The sequence below is a fragment of the Diadema antillarum genome, unplaced genomic scaffold, assembly GCF_040938485.1.
Source record: "Diadema antillarum isolate AM-2024a unplaced genomic scaffold, OU_Dant_1.0 seq00000376_RagTag, whole genome shotgun sequence".
Lineage (NCBI taxonomy): Eukaryota > Metazoa > Echinodermata > Echinoidea > Diadematoida > Diadematidae > Diadema > Diadema antillarum.
This window is the reverse complement of record NW_027271375.1, coordinates 1,343,149-1,365,665: the sequence shown is the minus strand read 5'-3', so window position 1 is coordinate 1,365,665 and position 22,517 is coordinate 1,343,149. Positions and strand designations below refer to the sequence as shown.

Sequence of the window (22,517 nt, the reverse complement as noted above, 5' to 3'; positions counted from 1 at the left end):
AGAAAAATAAAGAGAATAATAAGAAAATTTTTGCTTCTTTTGACCATAACTTCAAAAATATACCTTTATATGTAGTGACCAATATATCATTTAAAAGGTATTATTTTGTACTTTATGACAGAGACTGTACTTCAAAATCTTCAAAAATGGACTTATCGGTTTTTGCAAACAAACTCTTCACTTGTATTCAGAACCTCAAGATGAACAGGTACAAACGTATAATACTAGTAGGCCCCTACTTCTTTGTGAGAGAAGTATTCTAGTAAATAAAGAGAATATATCAACAAAAGCACAAGGTTAAAGATTGACTCATGGTTTGAACACAGAAAAAACACTGTTTTGTGAAAACTTTTTGAAGAAAATAATGTTGCATGTATGTTGTACTTTGTAATTGTGATGAAAAGAAGTGTCACTACATATTAAATAAACACAAGAATTAAGTTAATATATAGATCAATTGGTCAATCAGTCATATCATAAGAAAGGAAGAAAGAAAAATTAATAAGAAATCCTAAAGTGGATATCAAATGTTTGTGAGAATAACATCAGATCAGAGTGTCTATTCTTTAGGTGCTGCTGTGGCAAATTAATTTCACTTTGTCTTTGCCCTGCTCTTTAGAAAGCACTATGAAAGAGTTTGTAGGCAGCTCTAATGCAAACTGAAATAACAACCCACACACATACATACAAACACACACACACACACACACACACACACACACACACACACACACACAAAACCCAAAACAAACAAACAAACAAACAAACAAACAAACACACACACACAATCTACCTGAGCAGTGCCTTTTTTCACTACAATTCACCAAATCTTGACTGACCTGATACAGTATCACCACATCCAACGCTGACATTTGACACAGCAACTAGCGTACAGGCAAACAGTTATAAGAAGGTCACTGGGACTCCCAATTCCACCTCGTTATAACTGGCTTTTTGTTGTAAATGCACAGAAAAGAAAAAACAGCTAAATGATGTAATGGAAAATTATAACTTTTTCCCTGTATAACTGAAATACATCACAAGGTACAAGATAACAGCTGATTTTCAGTCTTTTATTTCACCACTGAGTCAGCTTACAAAGCATCATAATTACGAAGTACTGAATACAATCACATTGTACATACATATAGTCAAACCTGCCTTAGCGGCCACCTGGCTATAGCGGCCACTGAAAAATCCCCCCGAGAGAAAGCCCTGTTAAAGACCCTGTGTATAGCGGCCACCTCTCTAACGCGGCCAGCGGTCACAAATTTTGTTTCCCGCGGTAGAGTTTAACCTGTCTATAGCAGCCAAAAACCCAATGGAGCCGTAGCCGAGCCGATAAATTAACATGTTTTTCTGCTTTGTAGCCCATGCGGACAACGTTCAGTGATCGCCACCGCTGCATTCATCCCCCATTCAGTCATAAAATGCACTAGTGTTAAGCTTTCTTCACGACAATACACATACTAAGTCTACTGTGCAACAATTTCCTATACACCGGCATTGTTAAATGCATGAAACACACGGTGTGTGCATTAGTACACACATACAAGTTCATGTACGGAAACAATGGTGATACATGATGTGCATGTAAGCAACGCAAAAAAAGTTTGATTACCTGTTTATAGCGGCCACCTGTCTATAACGGCCACTTTTTCCGTTTCCCTTGGGTGGCCGCTATAGACAGGTTTGACTGTATACTAACATGTCCACAACTCTCAAATAAGACAATCTTTAATGATGACACTCACTGAATATACAAAAAGCACATAAATCACATTTAAAAAATGAATCATATTCAGTTGAATTGTAACAAAGTTGAAAAGGGAACACCAATCAATAATCATGTGCTATCTTTAAAAAAATGATGAAAATAGGGATAATGATTGCCATTTTGTAAACATTCATTTCTATAAGCACTTCGATATACTTCAATGTGCTATGCCAGTGTCATTCCAAGATACTACATACTACTAATCTGAAACAGGCATTCCAGGAACTAGGCACATATACAGGGGAACCTTATTATAATGACCAAAAAAAAAAAAAAAAAAAACCACCCCATGATCTTTTTTCTTTCTTTTTCTGAAGGTCCTGGTCAGATAAGCTCTGATCATGCCATATTTCACAGTTCTTTGTGGAGTCAAAAGATTTCCATCCTAGCAGAATCTTTGTCAGAGGCAAAATGACAAACATTCTGGTACAGGTTAAGCAGACACATATGGACTAGAGATATTACAAAACATACACTGTCTGGGAGGGGTTGGGGACATAGTGCAAAAACAAAAGGGGGTAGGTATTAAAGGTATCAAGCAGGGAGTAAAAAAAACCAACAACAACAGGTAAGGGGGGGGGGGGGGAAGGGGTGAACAAACAAAAGAGGGAGGTTGGGCAAGTTTAGCTTCTCATAGAACAGCAAAGGCTACTAATGGAACTAAGCCAACTCCTTTGTTTTAGGAGCTTTCTTCAACATGACAGCCATCCCTGCTGTGACAATGTTCTGATCTACTACACAATATTATGTAGTGTCATACACAAAAGGAAACAGCTGAACAATCACATGCGGCATAATGTAAGATAATAAACACAGGTAAGACTGAAAGACTCATGGTTGACAAACTGACAATCATTCACTGTCATGATCATTCATTTACGGATTAGGAAAACCTATTTGTTATAAAAATCATAAATCAAACAAAATCTTTAGATTTCTATCAAAAATTTGTCCTGTGTCAAATCAAAACATTTGAATGATGTCTTTATTATTTGAAGTTACTTGACTCACAATCAAAAGCTTCATGATCAATGCTGTACGCATGTTCTACAATCAGAAAGTACATAAATTATGGAAAAGTATGCAACTGTTGAAGTCACAATCGTCCATAAAATTTGCTGAACCTTACAACAAACTACAATAACAGGCTTGTCAGCTGCTAAATCAAACAGAATAACTGACAGACTTCATCATAAATGAAGTCTGTTTTGTTCTGTGTTTCTCCTTCAGAAGAGGATATATTTCAGACTCAATTTTGGCCTTTGTGTGAAAAAGTTGTAGCCGTACGATGAATCATTGCACTCTGATTTCAAAAAGCTATAAACTTTTCTTAAGACAATTACACATCTAAAGCTATGGCTGAATGGTAAAAGTACTTTGCATATCAGCAACATTACCTATACAAAATATTACTTTCTGACATACTTTCTTCAGTATTTGTTTTGTTCGTTGAAAAGTGTTATATTTCACAAGCCATTCACTAAAACAAGTTAGCAATTCATAGCAGAGCAACAAAATGTCATATTTTTGGTATTTACTGAGCTACGGTGAAGAAAAAAGAATCAGAATGAAAAAACTCTTCTTTGCTTTGCTGAAACTATTGTATACACAAGATATCAATCTTAGTTGCAGGCATCACTGTGTTTGCAATGTCTGGATGTACTCTGGTTATTTGTCATATTGCAGTTCATGTCCAAATTTCAGAGGATAGTATGAATTTTGCCAAATATCTATTCACCAAAGCAAAAATCTTCATTTACAAACACAGTTTGCCATCACTGAATATCTATAGGCACCTTGTAGCAATGGATTCGGCAACACAATCAAATATGCAAGCTGCCGTTACATCTGCTTTGAAGAACCGTTCACTGTGGTGGGCATGTAGGGGATCTTGTAGGGCGCCCTCCCTGGGCTCGACATGTAGGCTGAAATCTTTGGCAGCGCCCTGATGTGGTTGTAGTAGGACTGCAGCTTGGGGAACTGGTCAAGAATGACCACAGGAGGGCGGCCCACGTCTAGCATGCCAAACTCCATGTTGACATCCAGCAGGTCGAATATCAGGAAGTCCACCCATGTAAGACGGTCAGTCACAAAGAACTGATTTTGCTGAACAAGAAACAACAACAAAATGAATGGTGTGATTATAACTTTGATGATGATGCCCTGTTTTCACATATCATTAGTAATTCTTCAAAATCAGAGTGATGACATCTTAAAGGGATCGTATAGTTTTGGTTGAGACCTAATTTTAGGTTTCTAACATTTTTTGGTGAGATAATGAGAAACCTCTTATGAAATATGAAAGAGCATGTAATTCCATGAGGAATTCAACGTTTTTTTTGATGAAAATTGGTTTTGAAATGGCTGAGATATCCAAAACAGAGCGACTCTAATAAGGTGTGGGACCCACACTTCATTACGATCGCTTTGTTTTACTTTGTTTTTGGATGTTTCAGTCATTCCAAACCCAAATTTCATCAAACAAACTTTGAATTCCTCTTAAAATGGAATGCTCTGTACTATTTCACAAGTGTTTTCTTGGTATCATGCAAAAACTTAAAAGCCCAATTCTCATCTCCACCAATACAGTACCATCCCTTTAAAGAACTGGTAGGTGGGATACCATAGGGTGGGAAGGCTGGCCTGGCTATCTGAGAATCCCTGTAAAAAATTGTGTACAGCTTCAGCACTGATATCTGTGAAAGCACACTCACAGCCGAAGAATCTTGACTAGAGTTGACCATAATATTGTGTAAGCTGCAATGCACATATTAGCTGACCAGTGCTATTCGTGGTTTTCGAATGTACCTCTAGTGGGCAGCGAATGAATCGGGCTACCCGTAGATCCCCACAGTACTGGGTCTCTATATGTAACTGTGCACACGGCAGAAATAACTGACAATTTAGTGAAATTCTATTTTCATATTTGTCCGCATTAACAGTAAGTAGAATGTTAACATTAATACAAAATCAACACAGAAAAGGACTTTACTACTTCCATAATCCTTAAAGTATGTTTTTTTTTTTTCACAGTATACTTTCTTACCTACTCAACTAAAAGCCTACTAAAAGCTACAGTCTGTTTGATCCAACCGGACATTATTTCAAACAGTTGCTGTTTGTATGTAGAGTCTACCAAATTATCTCCACACAAACAGCAACAGTATATTTTGAAGATATACCGTGATTTTCTTTTTGTGGCTGTTTTCATTGCATGAAGTGGTGGGGGGGGGGGGGGGGAGGAAGCAAACAAACAACCAAATATAGTAACAATAATCTGCAAACCGTTCTAGTGTTCACAGGATTTAAACACAGGATGCAACTGGATTACAAAGCATGTGTCAGGTTCCAGCTCAGATGAAATGTGCAGTCATCACCAAAAAAAGTATTTCTAATAATATTTCCTTTATCTTATTTCCCCCCTTTTTTTGGGGGGGGGGGGGGGGGTTTAAAAGTATAAACAAGGACAGAATAAGCAGTCACACGATCTAGCATGTCAGACAATAAATGCCACAGGAAATAAGGAAAATTGGAAAATCTTCCAAAGAAAATGTAGACAGATGCTAACATTTAATAACAGCAACACTACTATTACAACAAACTCTCAGTTTTGAAACTGTCTACTTCTTAACCCTGTGCCCGACTGCAGTTAGAATATCACTTACTATCGCACTGAGTCATTAATGCAATATGACCCGAGGGATTAAAAGTTGAATCACAATTTGGTCCCCTTAAAATCAACTGAAGATTTTTTCCGGCAGCTGCACACCAGCATGAACTTATTTGAAGCAGAATGAAATCTGAATATATGGATTGAGGGAATGCAGCAACATAAACAGAACAACTGAGCAAAGTTTGAGGAAAATTGGCTATCCCTTGAAAAGTAATGAATTTCTAAATTTTTGGTGCAGCCATTGCATGATGAAAAGACTGCAACATTTTGTAATGCTGAGTAATGGACATTGACAGAGAGAAGCTATAAAGAAAATTCAACATATTTTCCCTCTTCTACCATAATGAAAGAGCACTTGACTCATCTATTTCAGAAAGCAGGGGAATCGCCATAACCCTTAAGTTTTAACTATGTCAACAGCAAATTCAGGGAATGCGTACTTTTCATTTCAAAAAAGGAAATTGCATGGAATTCTCTTCATATTTTCTTTAGCTGTAACCCGTAGCGTAATTAGTAGCTTAGTATTTACCTGTGCGGTGATAGAGGGAGCAATTTTCTCGAAATATCCTAGCCAGAGGGGTGCAGTCTCCTGGAGGTATGTGTCCCTCATTTCCACAGAGAATGCTGGGTCGTAGATCAGCTTGGACAGCTTGCTCTTTGCATCCTCTGGAGAACAAGAAGCAGAAGAGCTACACTGTTGTTGATGTAGTTTACAGGTGCGTCATTTAAGACTGAAAATTTGTACCTTCATCTTATTCAATCTTAATAATTAATATCAGTAAAAGCAAACTGATAAGGGAAACTGATCAGAAATGTATAGAATTCATAAGTGAAAAATTGAGCAAGGAAAATGGGATTGATCCCACTTTCTTTGCTCATTTTTTTCACTCATTAATTGATATCAGAATGATAATCCTACAAATGTGGGCATACATACTTTCTTTTTTTTAATCTTTTTTTTTTTTGTCTTGGGGTGTCTGCTCTTACAGTTGAGGCAGTAAAACCTGTGAATAATTAAAGGCAAAATCTGGTCAAACCGGCTTAGTGTGTGAGCGACTCTTCAGTTCCTTAAACAGTACGGTAACCTAGGCAACTCACTTTCAGCATTAGGGCACTCTGCCCATACACAAAATTTTATGAGCGAAGGAATAGATTCCCACATCATGGGCAACAAAGAGGATATTATCACACAACATACACTTCGATATAATACAGACTTCCATCTATATAATCTTTATTTCACACTATTTTGTGTGGATTCATGGATAATTTGTATTCTCTAATATCAGTGGCTTACAATCTGCCAATCCTAGATTTGCTTCAAACTCATTTCAAAACACAAATCAAAGCACCATCATCGCAAATTTTCATCCACTTCAGAGTTATCAGCTGTAAACCACAGATCAAGAAGTGCTAACACCACTGTGCCATGCCTACAGATGGAGTTAGTGTAGTTCTGATTCTCAGTGGACAAAGTTATGATACAGTATTCATCGCATAATCGGGCATCTGATAATCGGGAACCTCGCTTAAAGGGGCCTTGTTTGCTACTCCCAACCTGTCCCGATTATGCGATGAATACTGTACCATCATCAACCTCCCTTTGGATAGATCTGCCTTACAACACAAGATGTGTAATTGAAACTCCCTACTGGTCCCATCTTACTGAATCAAAATAGAATAAGGCTGCCACCAAGACTATGCCATATAACTGGCACCAACACCATTAATCCCAAACATGGTTTACAATGGCACAGCACTGGCATTTTACTTTGTGAACAAAGATCGTAACAATTATTTTGTAGTTACAGTGTGCCATGCCTTGTGGTATCAAATAGAAATAAATTCATTTATCCATTCAAACTTGCTACAACAAATAAGACAGAATCATCTTTCAATCTAAATTTGGGTGGCAGTCTGACAAAAACTTTTCTTTGCATGTCAGCTGTCTTCTTTTTGTACAATTGAATGAATTAGCAATGTAATGAAAATGATGGAAATGAACCACTTGAAAAATCTGCCCTTAAAATATTCACAAGTTTGAAATACAAGACTATCTTTTTAAAAAATAACAAACCAAAAATTGAAAACAAAACAAGAGGGACACCATACAAGAATTGAAGATTATGTATCCGGAATATAACAGCACTGGCGGCCTGCCTTTCTGTTTAGTACGCAACCACATACCAACTCCCAATGCCAGTACAGTGCAGTAATGAAGATTATCGCAGTCACAGTCCATTCCCGTTGAGCGACCGATGTAGTGAAGTATAGCCTGCTGCTGTACCATGGAAACTCCTGATGAAGTCACAATGGCTGGGACTGAGTAAAACGTACAAAAGATGTGTGTTACAATCTATCATCACCGATGTTTGATTTTTTTTTGTCAAATACTCCGTTGATTAAACATTGCATGTTACAAGTGCCAAGTATTCTCCCTGCGTTGAAGAGAGAAAATATCAGGTTGTACTCAAACAATTTTGTATCAGTTACTGTAATGTGCTTTCAGAAATCATTAGATGTACAGCCTTCATTCATCAGGCACAAGGCTAATTCATAGAACACAAAACACTAATCACATCTCTAGCCCAATTCTGTCACTAGATTTAAAAAAAAAGTTCTACTGATCAAAGTGTCCCTAGGTTTCAAACAAATCACATGCCATCGATACATTGTCAAATGATCCTAGCATTCATGCTGTTGTCAAGCATAGGGTATAGAACACTAAAGTGATGATGTCCATCTTTTGTTTGGGTACAGCTTGCGTTGGAACCGGGTGCGTTCATAATAAACACCCGGTCCAGAACCAGGGGAGGTTGTCCAGGGGCGGATCCATGGTAGTGAGAGGCTATGGCAGCACATATTGTACTCTATTCTGCCTGACAGTTACTGTACTGACATTTTGGTACCTTGGCCATAGGTGTAGAGTCCCCGCTCTATGCCTAGGCGTTTGGCTTCTGGCCAAGTTTCACGCGTGAAATCGGTCTGGTTGTACGGCACACCAGCTTGCTCCAGCAGAAATCGGATGGCCTCTGCCCTTCCTCGGCCCGCAAAGTAGTGGATGGTGACAAATCCCACATCGGCTACTGGAGCACACCCTGCCTTCCCTGTTGCAAGCTCCTGGAATTTTCTGTGCATTCAAAGCAGCAAAATGTACCATACTCTCCCATGAGAACTGTTGGATAAAACCCTCTCTCATCATTAGTATTAGTAGTAACTTCCACATGAATTAACATGAACAATAATTAAGAAAGGTTTAATTTTCACTCTATATTGCTTGATGAAATTTAATAATCAATTTCCTTCAAGTATATTGTAGACCGAGTCTACAGAGGATTAAAGGGACTGTACAGTCCGACTGGTTGAGGTGAGGATTTAGGTTCATAACATTTGTTTGGTGAAATGACAAACCTCTTATACAAAACGCAAGAGCATGTAATTTCAAGAAGGATTCAAGGTTTATTTAATTAAAATTGGTCTTAAAATGGTTGAGATATCCAAAAAGGTGATCATAAAATTGACATGCCACAACTTGTATAGGATCTCTTTGTTTTACCTTGTTTTTAATTTTAGATATCTCAGGCTTCAGCCATCTCAAAACCAATTTTCATCAAATAAACTTTTGATTCCCCTTAGCATGCTTAGAATTGTTAACATTTCATAGAGTGGTTTATAAATATCTCGCAAAAAGTTACAAGTTGAATTTTCACCTCAACCAGTTCTGTATTTATTACAGAATACCGGTACTGAATAGTCCGTAGGCCTAGCCCTAGTATACTTGGGTGACCCGCACCTCGTCATAGTTAATGTTTGCGCATATTTGAATCACATTTCGCCACTGAAATTCTTTGAAATCCAAGTCACATACAGGAAAAATGCTGAAAATTCCATTGGAATCACAAGCTCACTGATCGATATCGAAAATTTGCAGAGCATCGTCGTCAAACGCGAACGATGCGAAAAAGTTGCGCGCTAAGGAAGGGGCCCCCAACTCGTCACCCGCGCTCCCATAGACAAAGCACGTAAAAGACGTGTGCGGGTGACCGTGATGCTCCCATAGACATACACGTAAAAGATGCGTGCAGGGACAGTGGTGATACTTATAAAATGTAGTCGTAGGGTCCTATTCCGATTAAAATTTCCAATTTTTGCGAAAAACTGTTCGGTTTTCACCAAAATTTGCTTGGTTGTGGTAGCCCTGCCAAGTTTCAAGCATACTGAACACAGTCCCGGGCATAAATTTTTGTTTAGTGCGCTTAAAACAATTTTAAGCGGGGCGACGGTATTCGGGCCCCTGACGAGGTGCGGGCACCTCACTATACTGAGTAATTTTAGTGTTACTACTGGCTGGGCTGGGTCCCTTTAAATCATGAGTTACCAACAAAACAGTTCCTCCGTTTTTAAATGTACTTTTCTACAGTTAACTTTATACTGCTAGCTGTACCCAGTAAATTCACTTACATACAATGTTTCAAGTGTTTAATACTACATGCATGCTCGCTTACGCGCTTGTGGTCTCAAACTAGTTAAAGTTGTAAACAAACGCTAGTCCCTCCCATCGCCTTGCGCCTGCCCATCACCCATAGAACCAGGGGCCAGAGGGCATATGGCAGGGAGGTGGTAAAGTTTAATGTGGATGATCTTTCACACGCTTACCGCATAACCACTCCAGTTTTTCCAGTGAAATAAATCGTACACAAAGCAGCTACTATCACTGCGCCAAACTGAAGAGCATCCATTTTGATCGTTGAAAGCCGAATTGAGAAAAATCTAAAAAATGTCAGTATTTTTCTCCTGACCAGTGTGTCTTCAGCTCTAAGCCACGTAGCGTTGCCCGATTGAACAAGCAGCCGTCGCGCGGCGCGCCGTTTGCCGACGTACGTGCATCGGGGCTAGCCGTTGGGGTGAGATCGGCCGCAACGCCTCCGTGCCAATTTGCCATCGTACGCCCTGCTGGCGTACGTACGTCTCCGCGTACTTGAGTTCTGCCGCCGTGGTTGACGACTGCGATCGAGACGCAAGTTAGAGCATTACTTATGCTCAACGGTAGCTGGCGCTAGTGACAAACTTCGCTGACATCAAGCAAGATGGCTGCTCTTCCCTCTATCAGCCAGGTAAGAATTGTAGTTTTCAACCGTTTTTTTTACTATAAATGTGGGGTTTTAATACTTCTCAAGGAAAATCATACTTACCCGTATTGTGATTCATATGTTTGTTCAAAAAATTTTCTGACAAACCCAGCTTTATTTGTGTGAATGTGGCTTATATCTTCAGTTACCGCGCTGTATGTGACATCAATTAATTAGCTGTCTTTAGCTGACATTTCAATGAGCACGGTCACAAATGGTCTCTGTGACGGGGCACAGCCCCACCGCATCGCCGCTTGTCATCATCAGTGCCCGGTCGCAGTGCACCCCCACCACCACCATACTCACGCGAGGTGGAGGCGAACATCGCAGACCCGCCCATGCGATCCCGCCCGTTGTCCCCAACTCAGTGACAGTGTATCAAAAACTGCCACACCCACCCATGATTATGATATTTGAAGTTAACCAAACCTCTTGATATTAGTGCAGGTTAATAGCCACCATAACAAGGGAATAATCTTCTAGCATCTGGATCACTGTGATGGTCGTGGAATTGAAAGAGCGCCTTCTGAAAATCATGTTGAGAGTTTGATTGAGTGTCATGTCTCTCATGGTCCAAACTAACTACACGCAGCCGCTGTCGCGAAGCGACGCGGCTGCACCTCTATTCCCTCGCAGACGTTGTCACTTTTCAGTGTGGTTGTGCGACTCCTTCATGAATATCTTTATTAATCGTGGAAAACTAAAATACAAGGAATTATCGTAATCTATGATAATCATTCAATAATCGGTACGCGATTTTTTGTTTAATTACGTCAAAAACTCACCGAAGTCTGTGGCTGAAATCAGGTCTGTAAACGTCCTTATTGCTTCACTCCTCATCTGCGTGTTATTTGAATGGCATTCACTCTCGTATACTGTACTATAACGTACAATGTAGGTAGTCGGAGAGCTAGAGGGCGCCTCTCCGACTACCTACGTTGTACGTTGTAGTATACGAGAGTGAATGCCATTCAAATAACACGCAGATCAGGAGTGAAGCAATAAGGACGTTTACAGACCTGATTTCAGCCACAGATTTCGGTGAGTTTTTGACGTAATTAAACAAAAAATCGCGTACCGATTATTGAATGATTATCATAGATTACGATAATTCCTTGTATTTTAGTTTTCCACGATTAATAAAAGATATTCATGAAGGAGTCGCACAACCACACTGAAAAACGACGTCTGCGAAGGAATGGAGGTGCAGCCGCTGTCCCTACAGCGGCTGCGTGTAGCTAGGTCCAAACAAAACCTCTTTCACCAGTCTTTGTTTGGACCATTGTGGCGGGTAGCATTTTCTCTCCTCAGACTAGATTATGTGTGATAACACATGTTGTAGTTTCTAATACAGTTCAGTTACGTGAACTAGCTTACTGAGTAGATATCCCTGTTTAGTGGCTCTTGTTAAGCAGTGATATGATTTTATATGGACAATATTCAACACGTGATGTGAAATTTTCATCACTATGATGAGTGTGACATGGAACTAAGTGGTTACAATGTAGACCCTACTTGTTCTATGTGAGTTGTATCCCCTTTGTTGATGATATGCAGTACTATTGTATTAAAATGGATTGAGTGTTGAATGAATGAATGTGAATCTAGACAGCTGAGCCATTATTCATTGTTATTACTGATTAATTGAATCTTTGAGTGTGAAGACAAGTGTGTGCAAGCCAGGCCAATCAGAAGCAAAACATTCTAGATTTCTATTGTCTTCCACAAGTATGATTGTGTTAGGCTTTAGCTGACATTTCAATGCTGTGACAGGCACATTGCTACCATTTGCAGATCAATGGAAAAAAAAAACAGCTTTAGTGCTTCAAAAATACTTCATATGTGAGTTACAATAGGAATAACCAACATGAAATTGTTAATAAGTGTAATCAATGTTAAATATTGTTTATGAATGTTACATATACTCAGTGTGAACAATAGTTTTAAAAAACTAGAAAAGCACTCTGAGAGCGCAGACCTCTGCCAAGTATGCAGCTCATTTCCACCATTGATCTTGTCCTTCCAGAGATATCAGTGATTTCCACCCATACCGTGTACGTATAGCATTGTGTGATGAAAGTCGCCCGATTTCCCAATATAGAAGCCATTGTTGCATCATAAACCCTCAGCTGCACGGCGCCTCGCCCTAGCAGAAACTAGAGCACGCACTTTAGTGCATGCATGCACACCTCAAATACGTGCAGCCTGAACTCCCAAGTTCTTTGACCATACAATGTACCTGCCAAAATATAAAAAATCCTTAATAGATTCCCCCAAAATTCTCGGATCACTACCAAAAGTTAATCGTTTGTTACTAGTGTCATTCTCAACTTTTCCTGCAAGTTTCATCCCAATCCGTTAAAGGGATCATATAGTTTTGGTGGAGACCTAATTTCAGGTTTCTAACATTTTTTGGTGAGATAATGAGAAACCTCTTATGAAATATGAAAGAGCATGTAATTCCAAGAGGAATTCAACGTTTATTTGATGAAAATTGGTTTTGAAATGGCTGAGATATCCAATACAGAGCGATTCTAATAAGTGTGGGACCTACACTTTTTTACGATCGCTTTGTTTTACTTTGTTTTTGGATGTTTCAGTCGTGCCAAACCCGATTTTCATCGAAGAAACTTTGAATTCCTCTTAAAATGGTATGCTCTGTACTATTTCATAAGTGTTTCCTTGTTATCTCTCAAAAAGCTAAAAGCCCAATTCTCATCTCCACGACTCCACAAATACTGTACCATCCCTTTAACTACTTTTTGAGTTATTTTGCACACAGACAAACGAACAAACGAACGAACGAACAAACAAACAAACAAACACACAAACCAACGGTAACGAAAACATAAACCTCCTCCCTTGGCGGAGGTAATAAATTTAGAATAATCATCTCTGTTTTGGTTTGTTGAGAAAATATATATCTTTTTATAATATTTGCGGCTTTCCTTGCAAAATTTTTGTACAGTAGGGTGTTTTGTAATTAAACTGTATGCATCAGGTGTGATAATTTGAACATTAAATCACTGCTCCAAGTATTAAATAGTGACATCAAATGGTATATTGTTACCTAAGTTCACATCATTTAGTTGTTGTTATAGTGGTGTTTTTTTCTTTTTTTGTGCAGGTTTTAGCTGATTCTGCAATTATACACATGGCTGTATTTGACTTAATGAATTGTCTCTAATTGATTTAACATTGAACAAAGACTAAAATTATACGTAAGCTTGTGTATATGGTATGCATTCACACTACAGTAACTGATCTTTGTACCAGCCACCATGAACAAGCTTTGAAATTGAAATAGCTTAAATAGTCTTCACAAAAAGAATCATGCACATGTCTGTCCTGTGTAGCAGTTGTCAGTGAATAGAAAAAGTAACACGATGAAATGCAAGTTTATGAGCTCAGTTGCGTGTATTCTAAGCTACGTACGCTCACATCAAATTCAGTCCAAGAGTATTCACATGTATGGAGACCTCTGACTTTGCAAATTGTGTCTGAAATACAAGTTGGTGAATAAATTGATGCAAACAGACAATGCAAAGCAAAGCTGCAAAATGACACATGTACTTTCAAGGATTCTCCTTCTCGTAAGCTATTTATACTGTGCTTTTTGTATTTGTTTTTGTTTTTTTACATTTCTTTCAGTTTGTTTGTTATGCAACATTAGATTCCCCCATCAATCTGGATTACAAAGAGCATGATAGCACTGGTCTAAAATGTTACCATCATTTAAATTCACTAAACAATGTCTCCTTCCCACATACAAGTGTAGGAAACCTCCCAACCATTCTGAATTTGGAGGAAAGAATTTGAATTTCGACTATTCCCAGCTCTTGTTTTTATGAGTGCAGTTTCTTATTTTACGCGTTGAATTTGCTACACAGTCCTATGGGAACTGCTCTTTCTTTCCTATGTTTTTATAGCCAAGAAAGGTTGGGAGGTCTGCACACAGTGGTAGCCAGGCACATCATTTCATCAGCTTTTTTGGACATTACTGTCAAATGAAACTGCAAGTCCCAGGAAGCATACAGTACTTCTGTAGCTTGAAGATCACTGTATCTTTTCATGATGCATTGCTGGCATTTCATAAGATACAAATGTAGAATAAAAGCTTCAAAGCTACTTGAGCCCTAGTACATGTAAACTACACCTCGTTGTACATGGAGGATGTATACCTTTGTTTATTATGGTTTTGGTACAGAATTTTAATCACAAATCTCTGGATTGCTAATCCTTGAATTTACAATACATTTCAAAGAAGATTGAAGATCATTTTTTTTTTGTCCCCAAATGGCAAATACTGTGTTTTTGCTTGAGTTTGAGCAGATTTTTTTTTTTCTCAATGACAATGCAACCAATTCCATCTAGTCTTTCTTCAATATGAGATTTGCAGGTAAGATTGGAGTTGACAAGAGGATACTTCCTGTTAAAGCAAAATTATCCCAGGAAAAAAATGATTAATATGGATCCTAGTCTAATGATTGGCAGAGAGTAGTCACATTATATGTCTTTAATTTTACCCAAAATGCCTAACGGGCATTAGTTTTTACCACTGACTGCCTACTCATGACCAGTACTACCCAGTAAGTGGTTTGCCGAAATCATGCTCAATGACATCGCTGTTGCGTACTTTAACAGTGCGCTGTTACAAGCGCGTAGTCAGTCAGTTTCAATTGTGTACTCTGTCAGTTTACAGGTGTGCAGTCAATCACCCAAATTATACTGTAAACAAGTTTGTGTTCAGTACAGTACATGTGCTTTGGGTTGGGGCATTTCTTCTGACATCTTGGCTTTTTCAATATCAAGTTTGCCGCAAATTCTACTTGTAGCTGACCAGTATTTGCCCATAAAATAAGGTATCAATAGAACCATTTTATAAAGCAGATAATGCACAGGTTATAGTTCTCACCTGTGCATTAAGTGTAATATTGTACACCATTTGCAAGTTGACTTTGGTAACAGAATCTAATCAGATGAGCAGAGTGGTAGGTTTCTGTCAAAATCACACTGAAAATAATATGAGTTTTGGGATTGAGAACTTCACATACAAGTTCAACATGTACACGTACATGTACACGTACATGTACACATTGTATAGCTCGTAACTGCAATGATAACTGAAAATACATGTACATCACTGACGTTGCATAGTATATTGGAATGAGATGAAAGCGGTGTTGAGGATTACAGTTGTAGATGATTGGTACCTGGTAGATTATTCGCAAAGCCGCCAGTGAATTGCTTATTCATATTGCTGATTCATTTGTGTGGAGAGATCAGGCAGACAGCCAGCAGATTAATTTTTGTCATTTCAATGTTAGAGTGTATAGATAGATCTCCACAACTGTAATTTCATTTAATAACCACTAACAAAACTTTCAAAACTAGTAACAATTTACTGTTGACCCCGTACATGTACAGTTGTCAAGATGGAATTAGTTACAAACACTTCACTTTCATAATTGCTTGTGACTTTACATTATGACCTAACTGATTTCCATAGGCGGTGGGTTACAGCCGTACAATATTTTCACCTCTACCATTATCATATTTTCTTTTCATACTTTTTGGTAAAGTAAATTTACGCTGATACATTTTGTATTTCTGACACAAGTCTCCTAAAGCATCATGTGTTTCCAGTAGAACTTCTAGCAGGTTTTTACTTCTGGAATATAAGTTGGAATGTGGTCAACTTATGTGTGGGTGAATTAGGGTACAACAGATTTTTCAAATGTGAACTGTGCCAATGAAAATTGTTAGAGTTTGCTACAATGTAATGCACGCATGCATGTATAGCTTATAAAGTTTTTGCCTTGAATTGCACTGTTGCAATGTCTAGTGCAGATCACAGCCAGTTGGGAAAAAACAGATTAAGAAAATATGCTAAATAGTGATGACACAGTTGCTTTTAGAATTGATGTGATGCATCTTATCAGAATTTTCCAAATAAGCTACGTCAATTGATTTGGAAATCATCATCTTTGTAGTTATTTCAGAAATAAGATTTAAAGCTTAACTGCATACAAAATTGTGTTTCAAAACATGCATTTAATTTGCAGAAAAATCAACTTATAAGAATGTATCGAAATGAGATGATAACAAGGCAGTTGCTGTCCAAATACAACATGTAGCAATATCATAAGAGAAATGAAAGCATGCACACACACACACACACACACCTGTACACTTCCAGGCAGTTTAAGATGAGGTGTTTTTAGTAATTTGATACAAAGCTACTGTGTGTAATGTGGATACATACATGTACGTTTACCCATGGATGTGTGCTATTGTGGGAAAGAGGAAATACGGAGTAAAGTTATCCAATACTAAAACATCAAGGCTATTGTCACTGGAGATGAACAGAGGATGGTTCTATTTTCTTTTGTATGTGCACAAGTGTTTCTACAGGACAGCTGTTCTAATTCCATAATTCCTGTTTAAAATATACCCAAGAAGTGCTGTAGCAATCTATTGAGAGTTCTGCAGCAGGCAGCAGAGTTGTCAATACTGTGATTATAAAAGATTGAGTATGGTGATGCGCTGGTTCGCAGGGCTCAAGGTTTATTAATAGACAGAGAGGTCTTAATTGATAGACCACATTTGTATGAGTCACGCCTGAAACTTTCGTCTAAACTCCGTGCTTCCTGGTTATGTTGAGATAGCGCACTGTAGATAAACGCGTACGCCTGGTCCCATTTCCTTTGAATATTGTACCGTGGCATGTGTACACCAACAAAACAGTGGCTGTTGTGATATGTTGGAAATGGTCACCCCAGCAAACACCATCTCATGAAGCAGCTATGTCCTTGTTCATAGTATCTGTTTACATTCTGTTTGTTACAATCTTATTGCTCTAATATGCCGAAAAGAGATTCATCTGGTTGGTATCATAATCATTCCAAGAGATTCATTGTGTCACAGCCATGATAATAAGTTGGAAAAACTAACTGTAGAGACTTTATGGCTAGGCTAGATGCTTCGAGTGACAATAACCTTGATGTTTTTGTATGGAATACTTGATTGTATATATATTCTCTATATCTTTCTTATTACTCAATATTAGATATAAATAACAGTATTCTTTTATAGTACTTGATAAATGTACTGGAAAACTCCTGCATAAGAACATTGTGATAGGAGTTTTGTAGATTATTCATCTCGTAAAATTCATAGTAGGCAGTATGAAGAATTTGCAACTTTTCCGTATAAAAACAATACACAGCTCCTGTAGATGAGTTTGTGTGCAATATGAAAGACTCAACTCTTGCTGACTCATTTCTGTGCAATTATTTCCAATTATTTGAACATGATCATATTGATATCATGATTTTAGATCCCACACAAACGATATCATCTAGATATATGTACAATTGTATACACATGTACAATTTTCTACAAACCTTTTTGGTATTTGGCCTCATGTTTGATATCATATTAAAACCTAACTGGTAACATTCATTAAAAAAAAAAGAAATCCCAGATCATTTGTGCATATATATTGATGTGAGTGTATTACAAAAGGTCACATATTCTAGTTCCTATCTGTTCATTCAGTTGATGCACAATGTATTTTCGTCAACATTTATCGTTGTTTTTTACTATGCTTTCAAATTTGTAGATTGAATTATTAGTCCAATGTGACAATTTAGCAATCATCATGAAGTCTTACATCTTTTGGAGTTGTTTAGTACCTTGTCAGATTTGGCATATATCGGTATTTGCATCTGTTTCACTCTCTATTTTTCTCTGCACTGTCAGATGTCAATAATTATGTGAATTCCACTCAATTTAATGCAATGTTCATATTTCTCACAAGGTGACATTTACAAGTTGTAGAATGATAATGCAATGATCCTACAATGTTGATGTTGTTCATATCAAATTGAAAATACCCTAAGAAATTGTTGTACTAGCAGAAAATTATGAATCTCATTTCAAGCCAAAACAACCAACAGTTAAAGCAAAGCTACACTGTTTACTTCCCTCTGTGGATTCTGAAGCATATTCATGCCTTATGGAAATGGTATAAAAAGTCATAGCTCTGACTAAAATCTTGATTAAAAAAAAAGAAATTATAGATCATGTTGGATGATGACTAACTGAAACTTCATATAAAACTTTCACACCGGACTTACACCTGCATGTCCCTGTATGTACAGTGTAACTTAACATCTTAACTAGATGTGCTTGAAAAGTCTGAAAATTATGCATTTGGTCGAGACCAAGCTTTCTTCTGAAGTGACATTGAGGTCTGCACTTTACTATGTGTTTCATTTTCATTCAATCTTATCTGATTTTTCATCAAGTTTTGTTAACGATAGATTCTGAAGAAAAGTTGGCTGTTGCTGAGTACCATGAATATTAGAATATTTTAATATCAAATAGTTGGATTTGATTTTGTTTGCTTTGTTTATTTTTGTGCATTCATAGGTTGCTGGGAACAACCTCACTGGATATGAATCACTTTTCAGACAGGTAAGAAAGTAGGACCCCGTTTACAGTGCGAGGCTTGGTCGCAGCTCGGCCGCGGCCGAGCCCGCCTTCAATTCAGTGTAAACGCGCAAACGCAAACTGGGCCAAATTTGGCCACGCTCTGGAGGTGGTCTCGGCCGCGGCTCAGCTGTGGCCGAGCCTGGCCTTTTCTCAGTGTAAACGCAAACTGGGCCAAATGCGCGGCCAATTTTAGTCTGGCTTCCAAACCCTCTGCCCGTACTATTTCGTTAAAGGGACGCAGTCCTCATGAAATTAAAAAAAATATGTTGTAGTTGGTATTGTACCTCCAATGAACTACTTCCATCAAAAACAAACTTTCAAATCACCAAATAAGCTCGTACATTTCAGTTAAAAAAGTGTGACTCTGCAAATGAGCAAGTCTTGGCGGAGAGTCATACGTCATCGATGCACAACTCTTTCCAGCGGTGTTCTGCTCGTCATCCCTAGTTATTTATAAATACATGTTTACTATTTATTTTTATATTAATTGTAAATATAAATAAGCTTGAAATATTTTGTTTGAAATAATAAAACCACATATTGTCACATTTTATGAAAAAATCAAATATAATCATTTTGAACACTTAAATGAGTTTTCTGAGGCACGGCTGTCAACTTATGAGTAGGGCATCAATGACGTTGCACCTTTTGGCAGGCTCTTACACGATCGCTTGCAGGAATTATTTTTTAAAAATCGCGTACGGAGACAATTTTTGATGTCCACGCGTATAAATTGGTGAAAGGTTACATTTTTTACTCTTCTTAATTATCAGTACAGTGAAAATCTCAGGACTGCTTCCCTTTAATCAGGATATTAACCCCCTCAACTTCGAAAACTAGTATAGTTTAAGGTGGTTTTGTCCTGCGAAGGATTTTTCCTTCGGCAAAGGCCTTTGCCCGAACGGCGACTTCGTCGCCATGGAATCCAGTTGGCAAAGGGGCTGAAAACCAGACTATACCGAATTGCGTTTGTTTACAAGCAGAGCGCCACTACGACAAAATATTGAAAGGTTTGAATTAAAAGCGCGGCCGAGCCCGGTAGTGTAAACGGACAAAATTGCGGGGCTCGGCCCCGCAATTGAGGCTGGGCTCGGCCGCGGCTCGGCCCAGCCCCGCACTGTAAACAGGGTCTAGGTTCCAGCATTCATGTTGGCATTAATTATGTACACACACCTGCCTTTGTTGGCAAGACAGTGCTGTTGTACACACATTAATGGCTGGGTTAACAGTCAGTATTTGCTACAATGTGTATGGTGTATTCTTATGTGAAGCCAGATAGCTGGCATTGCTAAGATTTTGTTTCTGTAATCTGATGTTTTCTTCATTGTAGCCTGTTGAATTGGATAGCAAGTTTTAGATGTGAGCTATCTATAGCATTATCAAACATGAAATAACAGTAATTTGAGCTCAGCTGCCATGGTACCACTTAAAACCCTAGAAGCTGTTGATGTAGTTGTGTGTGTAAATGTTAACAGCAGAGCATGAGAAGACTTTTCGTGATGTTTTCAGGAAGTACATGTACGGAAAACTGCAGTGCTTCTCAGAAATTGTTCAAACAACAATTCTTTCCTGTATTCATGAATATATACACAAGAGTAGCTTTGTATGGTTTGATATGAAGTATGCAGGGGATTACAACCATACTTTTGCAGTCGAATGTATACTGTATACGCCATATATTTAGCGAGTCTTGTTTTGGCGAATCAGGACTTCGCGACAATTTTTTTCGCGAGTGGTTAAATTTGCTAATTGTGGAATACAGTGCTGAACAGAGAAAATACGATGTGTGCATGCCATACTCATGTTGGGATAAGAGTTATAGTTGCGTGTGTTTTCAAATTCGCGAATGGCACCCGACTTGCAAAATTAGCGAAAATAAAAACCTCATGAAATACACGTATGTGGCGTATACAGTGCTATAATTAGATAGAATTCTCTTTGTAACCATTATTATGCTATTACTACATTTTGTCAATCAGGAACAATAGTTTGTTGGTGAGAGAGCACCCATGAATGCGGAATTACGCGAGAAGCAATGTAAGATACTGTGTATCAGCCTTTGATTTCCTTGGCAGATTCGCTAAAAACTCATATTCCTGAATACCTAGGGCAACCAAAACTGGCCGTTTGGCCGGTTGAATGCAAGAAACTTGCTGGTTGCCCAAATTGAGCAAGTACAGTAGCAAACATTTCTATCCACCTGATGGGGTGCAGTGATAGGGAATCCATGCACCAATCTGTGATGATTCACAAACATGGGGTATTAATTTTGCATCACATGAGTCACTGCTGCGTTTGCTGCCTGGATTCTCGGCTCAGACGGTTACGCTCGATGTAACAATCTCAGTGCAAGGGGTATTTTAGTCTGGACACACACAGACACAGACACAGACACAAGGTCATTGCCCATTTTGTCTGTGGTGCGTGCACACCCCTGACACATCTGCACAGAGCATCATCAACACTAGCTCCAGTGCAGCCCTTCCTGTGACCACTCCCCCTTTGGGGGTCTGTGATGGATATAACAGGAATGTAGATTAAAAAAAAAAAAATGCATACATGAGTAAATATGAGTAAATATACACAAATGTATGTTCATCTGGAAATGGAAGGGGTGACATCTCTCTGTACGCATTTGCACTATAGCTAGTGCTGACTCGTAGACGGTTAGAATTGGCAGCCGCTTCTAGAATGTCAAGTGGGAATGGGGTTCCCGTCACATTTTTTTTGGTCAGAAGGACGGAGGAAGAAGGCCCAGGCTCAGGAAATGTCATAATGACAGGATGTGTAGATGTACACCAGTGGGTTGTCGGGTTGCAACGGCACGCAAGAAGCCAACCCCTTGGGGTACCAAACATAGTTGCCTCATGGATGCACTGGGCTTCCATGATATCTAAGCTGGTAGCCTTTCCAATTGGAGGCAAATGAATTCATCTAGAGGAGACTGAAGTGATTTTTTTTCTTTTCTCCACAATGTGAATTCCTCAGGCAGTTAGATGAGCAGACACCATAATAGAGCTATTAGATACGTTCACAGGGGAGCTAATCATTGATAGTATTGTGGCTAATCATCGATAGTAGCTACAGTGTAATCATTGATGATAAGATCTTGCACCCTTAACTACAGTGCGGGTCCACATGACAACTTATTCTTTAAGATTGAACTTTCGAGCACGAGAGTCCCACTGGATGATAAAACTACAGAACCGGAAGAAATACAGGCTATTCCTGAAGCGCTAGCGATAAATCTGATCATTATGTAGTGATTCAGGAGTGTACAACAAGCTCTGGAGATTGACCCGGAAGCTGAGGGGGAATAGGGTTCATGGAGATGTCACACTAACTTTCAAAAAAAAATATAATATATTATGTAGACTTTTATGAAAATACATTTTTAGGCAATTATGGTATTCTCTTGTGTCATGGATTAGTGTCTAGT

General features: G+C 38.5%; 2 protein-coding genes across 2 annotated transcripts in view; one reads left to right on the top strand and one right to left on the bottom strand.

The window, feature by feature from the left end:
• Positions 1-2,931: 2,931 nt before the first annotated feature.
• Positions 2,932-10,210, bottom strand: LOC139731493 (glutathione S-transferase P-like). The gene is made up of 5 exons (XM_071642377.1): positions 10,107-10,210; positions 8,360-8,580; positions 7,638-7,772; positions 5,980-6,116; positions 2,932-3,883 (listed from the first exon to the last, which is right to left on the bottom strand). Exons 1-5 carry the CDS (start codon positions 10,187-10,189, stop codon positions 3,620-3,622), a joined length of 840 nt encoding a protein of 279 aa, XP_071498478.1. The 5' UTR covers positions 10,190-10,210; the 3' UTR covers positions 2,932-3,619.
• A 317-nt stretch (positions 10,211-10,527) lies between these two features.
• Positions 10,528-22,517, top strand: part of LOC139731514 (uncharacterized) — a 49,766-nt gene continuing 37,776 nt past the window's right edge. The window contains exons 1-2 of the mRNA XM_071642398.1: positions 10,528-10,564; positions 19,016-19,060. Of these exons, the coding sequence (XP_071498499.1) occupies positions 10,538-10,564; positions 19,016-19,060 (72 nt within the window). The 5' untranslated portion in view covers positions 10,528-10,537. The remainder of the gene's footprint in view (positions 10,565-19,015; positions 19,061-22,517) is intronic.